This window comes from Lipotes vexillifer, unplaced genomic scaffold (genome assembly GCF_000442215.2).
Source record: "Lipotes vexillifer unplaced genomic scaffold, Lipotes_vexillifer_v1.1 scaffold584, whole genome shotgun sequence".
In the NCBI taxonomy this organism is placed as follows: domain Eukaryota; kingdom Metazoa; phylum Chordata; class Mammalia; order Artiodactyla; family Lipotidae; genus Lipotes; species Lipotes vexillifer.
The window spans coordinates 123,685-130,176 of record NW_006783036.1 but is presented as its reverse complement, the minus strand read 5'-3'; the positions used below and the strand labels follow the sequence as shown (position 1 = coordinate 130,176).

Here is a 6,492-nt window from a genome sequence, read left to right as displayed (position 1 = left end):
AACGGAAGTGGCTAAAAAAAAAAAAAAATTTAATAAAAAAAAAAAAAAAAAAGGAAGGAATGAAGAGAGCAGCCGAAGGGAGGAAAAGAAAACCAAATCCAAAAACAAAAAGCAAAGAGAAGGGCTATTCTAAAGGCCACTGTCTGCGGGGGGCGGGGGCAGGGAGCATGGGGTGGGGGTGGGGGTGAAAGGATCCTGTATTCAGAGAGTCCTGGTCGGCGGGGTGGTGGTGGGATGGGGCAGGCGGAGGCAGAAATCCTTGCTGGGGACCCAGGCTGAGCACCAGCAAACTATAGCCAGGCCTGCCTTTTCAGGCAGCCCAGTAAGCCACCCAGCTGCGTTCTCCTGGATGGGGGTCCTAGCTGCCTCCATTTCCCAACCTCCCTTGCAGCTAGATGCAGCCATGTGACTAAGTTCTGAATCATGAGACATAAATGGAAGTGCCCTGTGGGACCTCCAGGATGGCTCCTCTGGGATATCCCTTATGCTCTGCTAGGAACATGAGGTGATGGCTGAGCTCCAGCAGCAATTATGGGGCCATGAGGCTGCCAGTCAAACCTAGGGATTGGGAGCTGAGAGCTGGAGGGACCTGGCTCCTGATGGCTGTGGAGCCAACACCATCCCTAGGCTGCCAGCCCCAGAATCTGGTCAGTGTGATGGAGAAAAACAACGTTCAAGCCCTGGTTCCTCAAGTCAAGAGTTTCGGTGGTTTGCACCAAAACTAACTCAGATGCATAAGCCTGTGACTTGGGGTTGTGGGGTGGGGAGGGATTTTCTCTGGATGTGAAAGTTTTCAGCCCCACCCCCCGGCTGGCCCACCCAGCTCCAGATGTCTGTCAAGGGCGTGGAGGGAGGTACTCAGGAAGAAAAGGAAGTGGCCAGAAGGGGAAGCAGCAGGCTGCAGAGAGGAGGCAGGTGGGACTTGATCAGGTGCTCGCTGGCGAGCGGAGGGCCTGCGTCTGTGGCAAAGCCAAGATGAACGCCAAGGCAGGACCCCCAGAGGTAAGTGCCAGTGAGGCCAGATGGGAGCGTCAGGCCAAAGGTCCTGAGACGGGGGCTTTGGTCCACTGCCCCCCGGCCCCATGCTGCCAGCAGCCCTGGGCCCAAAGGGTCATAAGTCTCCAGCTAGGCCTGCAGAGCACCCATTCCTCTGCCAGTTTGTGTAGCCAGGACCACCAGGGCCTCAGGGTCTCCTTGAGGGCTCAGAGCAGGCCCTCCCTCTGCCCCAGCCTGGGCCGGGCAGCTGCGCCACATGCCCTGCACAGCAGGAAGTCCCACCCCTTCACCCATGATCTCCGATGCCTGCAGGGTCCCACAGCTGCCCAGCACAGGGTTGGGGGGAGCTCAGAGCTGTCCCTTGGGAGTCTCCCAGCCCGTCATGGCCCTGAGATGCCAGCGCTAGTGGGTCATCCTCTCCCAACGGCCAGCCCCACACCTGGACCTACAGGGTCCCCAGGGCTGCAGCTGCCCAGAGCCCGCCTGGACGGCTGGCCTCCCCAGGCCCCTGTAGTTCCCAAGGGGATGGGCGGCCCGGCAGGTGCCTCGGCCGTGCTCCGAGTCCCCAGATGGGGGCCGTGGGGGCAGGGCTGCCGCGCTCCAACCTTCCTGTCTGCCTGGGGCCCCGGGCGGTGCAGCAGAGGCAGCATCTGTCCAAGGATGGCCCTGGGGCCCTGCCCAGGACTGCACCCCGATTGCCTCTCCTGAGGGTCAGTGAAGGGGCCTGGGGCCTGTTCACTGTGAAGACCTGATGTGGCCCGAGCCCTGCCCAGGCAGGCAGGGGAGGGGAAGGCCCCCGAGCGCTCCTCTGCGGCGTGCGGGTGGGGAAGCACCCTGACTCCCCTCTATGGGGGCTCCTGGCAGGGAGGGGTGCCGGGCCTCGGGCACTCTGCCTGAGTCCCCCTCTCTCACTCTGCTTTCTGGGGCCTCCGCCTCCCGGTAATGGTTCTGGCTCAGGGCAGACGCAGCCCCCCAGGCCCAGCTCCTATGGCCGCCCCTTCCCCATACTGAGGCGGGCCAGCGTATCCTGTGGAAGGACAGCTGCTCCCTGGGCCCCAGTGCCTGGCCAAGCTGCACTCACAGGCAGGCAGCGCAGCCCAGGCCCCAGGCCCCAGGCTGCAGGGGCCACTTCCCCACCAAGGCCAGGAGGGAGGGCTGCACCCACCCCTCACGGATGCCTCGGAGGTTGGCTGGCCGGGTGGGGCGGGGCGGGGGGGGATCCCTGTCGTTGTGCATGGACCCCTCCCTGCACTCCGGAGGGGGCGCGCTGAGCTTGGGAGCATCCGACTCGTGGTGGCATCTGAGGCTGCTTTGGGGAGGGGCCCAAATCCAGCCGGGGACCAGCCGGCCTGGCTTCCAGCTCCTCGTGGGAGTGACCACTCTGAGGGGACAAGACACATCCTCCGTCCCCAGCGGGCTGCAGAGTCCTGCTGCACTGGGAGAGCCCCGCTGGCAGCATCAAGGTGTCCTGACTCAGCCCCCAGCCCCGTGAACAGCAACACTCTCTCTGTGCCGGGTCTCCCCAGCCAGGACAAGAGCTGCTGCCCGGCACCCAGGAGGGGCTGCAAGGGGCCAGGACGGGGGCGCCCAGCCCGGGAAGGGAAGCAGCTGTTTACAGGCCAGCGTTGAGAGGGCCACGCTGGAAAGCAGAAATGGCATCAGACTCGTTGAGGTTGTGACTGAAACAAGGAACTGAGATTCAGACACCCACACGCCTGCCGAGAGGGGGTCCAAGAAGGAGAACAGTGGGTCACGTGTGTCCCGGGAACAGACCGGGGCGCACACACACACACGCACGCACACATGCACACGCACTAGTGATGGGCAGGGCACTCGCCAGCTTCAGGCCAGGCTGTGCTGAGGGTGCGACCGTGGGCAGGAGTGGGTGGCCGTAGGGTCCCCACGAGGTGGTGGCCCCTGTGCCCAGCTGCCCAGACACTGTGGAGCCACTGCAGCCGGGCCTGGAGCTGTGGGTGATGCCAGGTCACCCCAAGCAGGTGCAGAGGGCTCTGCAGAGCGCATCGGTGGCCCCCACGTGGCCTCGATCCGCGCCACCCCGCAGCGCACGGGACAGGGAGGCACGCCCAGTAGGACTTGGGGGCCTGAGGGAGGGGGCTCAGCAGCCTCACAGGACCCCTGGGCCAGAGTGGCAAGGACAGAACTAGCCACGGGGGAACCGGGGCACCCTGACTGGAGGGCTGCTCAGCACCTGCCACATGCCCTGTCTCGGGGGACCTGGGAAGATGGCCAGTGACCATGTGGCCCCGGGCTGGGCCCTGGCGGTGGGCTCGGGCCTGTGTGGCCCCGTCCTCGCCAGCCCCTCCCAGCGGCAGGCCTGGCCTCCCTGGCAGCAGGGACGGTCTGTCTCAGCACTGGAGAGGCCATCAGGCCCACCCGGAAGAGCACGGCCACGCCCCGGGGACCCCGTGGTGACGCCCTCCTCTGGTTGCAGGTGCGGGGGGCTCTGGCCCTGCTGTGCCTGAGCGCAGTGACCCTCACCTACGTGCTGTGGCAAGTGCTCTCTCCCTCCACCTGGGGCCACGTGCACCCCGAGGAAGGGCCCACCGTGTCTTGGGGCCTTGGCTCCAGCCTGGCCTGGGCGCCCCTGGGAGGGGAGGCCCAGCGGCATCAGCAGAACGACTCCTGCCGGTGAGTGAGCCTGTGAGGTCTGCAGGGTGGCCGCCGCCTGCCTTCTCCCTGGGGCTCCCCAGCGGGATGAGCATCGCCCCCTGCCCCCTCCTGTTGGAAAAGGCAGGTTCCGGGGAGGGTGGGCTGTGAGGCAGGGGGAGTGGTCGGGGGAGGGGGAGAGGCCCCGAACCCGTATGGGCCGGAGTGGGGGCGGGGGGGGCGGGGACGACTTGGGGCGCTCTTTGCAGCAAACGCAGGCTGCCACCCAGAGACTCCGACAAGGCCATGAGCCCCGGTCCTACCTTGGGGGAGGTGGCACCATCGCAGCCCTTCCACCTGGGGTGGAGTCGCAGCCCCCCCCCCTCCCGCCCCGCTGGGGGGTCCTGGAATCCCAGCACACCCCCAGCATACCCTCAACCCCCACTGGCCCAGCCCTCCCTTCTGGGTCAGCCCGGGCGTCTCCAAGGGTCTCCACAGCTGCAGGAGCCCAGACCCAACACCTCTGCCGGGCTCCGCAAGCGACAGCCCCGAGCAGACAGCGCCTGGGCTTGGGGTAGGCCTGGGCCCCATCTGTCCTGCTCTCAGGCCCCCCATTAAGGCCCCTCCCTGGGGTGCTCCTGGGTGCCAGGCCTGCCCTGCCCAGTCTGGCCTGCGGCCCCCTCCCTACACCCTGAGCCTGGGCTCAGCCCTCCCCCTTGGCTGGACGGGATGGAACAGGTGATGTGAGGCTGGCTGGCCGCTCCTGTGCTCACACCTGGCACCTCCCTCCGCAGGCTTGTCCTCGTGGAAAGCATCCCCCAGGACCTGCCGCCTGCACCGGGCAGCCCGTCTGCCCAGCCCCTGGCCCAGGCCTGGCTGCAGCTGCTGGACGCCGCCCGGGAGAGTGTCCACGTGGCCTCCTTCTACTGGTCCCTCACGGGGCCCGACACTGGGGTCCATGACTCTTCCTCCCGCCTGGTGCGCCACCCCTCCCCCGGCTCGGAGGCCGCGGGCAGTTCAGGGGCCGGGCACACAGCAAGCCCGGCGGGCAGCGCATCTGTGGGCGGCCAGAGGCGGCCTCCTGGGGAAGTCTGGGCCCTTCCTGGTGGGATGGGGGTGGTCTCTCACCGCTGGCCTGCTCTCTCAGGGAGAGGCCCTTCTGCAGAAGCTGCAGCAGCTGCTGGACAGAAACGTTTCCCTGGCTGTGGCCACCAGCACCCCGACACTGGTCCAGAACTCCACCGACCTGCAGGTACTGGTGGCCCGAGGTAGGTTCCTGCCGTCCTGGGCCTGGGGATGGGCGAGAGCAGTGGGGCTGCCCGGGAGGGGGAGGCCGGGAGCCCAGCGCCGCAAGCGCCTTCAAGTGGGCTTCCCCGGGGGCTGGTTCCAGGGAGCCGGACGTGTCATTTCCCAGGGGGCAGAGCACAGGGTGGTCTCCGGGCCTCGCTGAGCCCAGCAGCTTCAACCTGTGGGTGGTGGCTTGGCCGGGAGCCAGAGGCAGCAGGGACAATCCTCACAGAGCCGGGCTGCCTGGAGGGACCCCAGGCTGGTCAATGCCTCAGTTTTCCCACCTGTAAAATGGGAATAACAACATCAACTGAGTAGGACTGCTGTGAGGAGAAAGGAGTCCACCCAACTGCAAAGAGAGAGCTGAGAATCTGGCTCAGCACAAAGCGGGTTCACCACACCATCCTGCACCCTCGTCAGGTGCCCAGGTGCGACATGTGCCCATGGGAAGGCTCACCGGTGGCGTTTTGCACTCCAAGTTCTGGGTCGTGGATGGGCGGCACGTCTATGTGGGCAGTGCCAACATGGACTGGCGGTCTCTGACACAGGTGAGCGCCTGAGCCCCGAGAGGGGAGACCCCATGTCCCCACGTGGCCAGCCACCCTGGGGGAAGTAGGCATGTCTGTAACATCGCTGTGGTAGAAACACCCGGAGACTGGTTACCGGATTCTCATGGCGCTGAGCTCCTGCTGCGGAAGGTCATTTGACCGCCCAGAAAGATGCTCAAGTCACCTTATCCAGGAAATCATGCAGACAAAGCACGATCCCTTCTAGGAAAAGCAATGCTTTAACCATGAGTCAAAACGGTGACAGCAGCTGTCGTTTAGCAGTGGAGAATGATTTTTTTTTCTTTCTTCTCTGTGCATTTATGCGTTTTCTATCGTCTTTTGGTAATAAACACGTATTGCCCTTGGAATACAATGTTCAAGGAAAACAGGCACCCGCAGGGCACCCCACCCCATGGCTTCCGCCAGCGCACCATCTACTACGGATTCTCGCGGGCGATGGTTGCTGCTGTTGAGCGGCTGCCGAGCCGGGGGCCGCACCTGCGCAGCACCCCTGGCCCAGGGGGTCCACACGGCCCCAGAGGGGCCCCTCCCGCAGCGCTGCCCCGGTGCCTGCAGGTGAAGGAGCTCGGCGCCATCATCTACAACTGCAGCCGCCTGGCCCAGGACCTGGAGAAGACCTTCCAGACCTACTGGGTGCTGGGGGCGCCAAAGGCTGTCCTCCCCAAACCGTGGCCTCAGAACTTCTCTTCCCACATCAACCGCCTCCAGCCCCTCCAGGACTACTTTGACGGGGTGCCCACCACTGCCTACTTCTCGGTAAGAGTGGTCAGGGGCGCCGACTGGAGCCCCTGCTCTCCTGGCTGGCCAGAGGCACAGGGAGCCCCGCCCACCCTGGGCCTGCCCTGCAGACTCCCCAGAGTCTGCTAGGTCCTCGGAGCCGCGGCTCGGGGAGCCAGCGCCATGGATGGCGCTGCGGCCCCAGGGGGAGGGGCAGGCCCGGCCCCAGGAGAGGACGCGGTCATCGTCATCCACGGGAGACAGGCAACCTGAGCGCTTGTGGGGGTCGTCCTGTGGCCCTGGGGGCCTCAAAGCA

At 65.4% G+C, this 6,492-nt stretch overlaps 1 protein-coding gene across 1 annotated transcript in view; it reads left to right on the top strand.

Annotated features, from left to right (window-relative positions):
• Positions 1-2,972: 2,972 nt before the first annotated feature.
• PLD4 (phospholipase D family member 4) overlaps positions 2,973-6,492 on the top strand; it is a 5,284-nt gene continuing 1,764 nt past the window's right edge. The window contains exons 1-6 of the mRNA XM_007455577.1: positions 2,973-3,081; positions 3,441-3,645; positions 4,398-4,581; positions 4,751-4,871; positions 5,311-5,438; positions 6,015-6,215. Of these exons, the coding sequence (XP_007455639.1) occupies positions 2,973-3,081; positions 3,441-3,645; positions 4,398-4,581; positions 4,751-4,871; positions 5,311-5,438; positions 6,015-6,215 (948 nt within the window). The remainder of the gene's footprint in view (positions 3,082-3,440; positions 3,646-4,397; positions 4,582-4,750; positions 4,872-5,310; positions 5,439-6,014; positions 6,216-6,492) is intronic.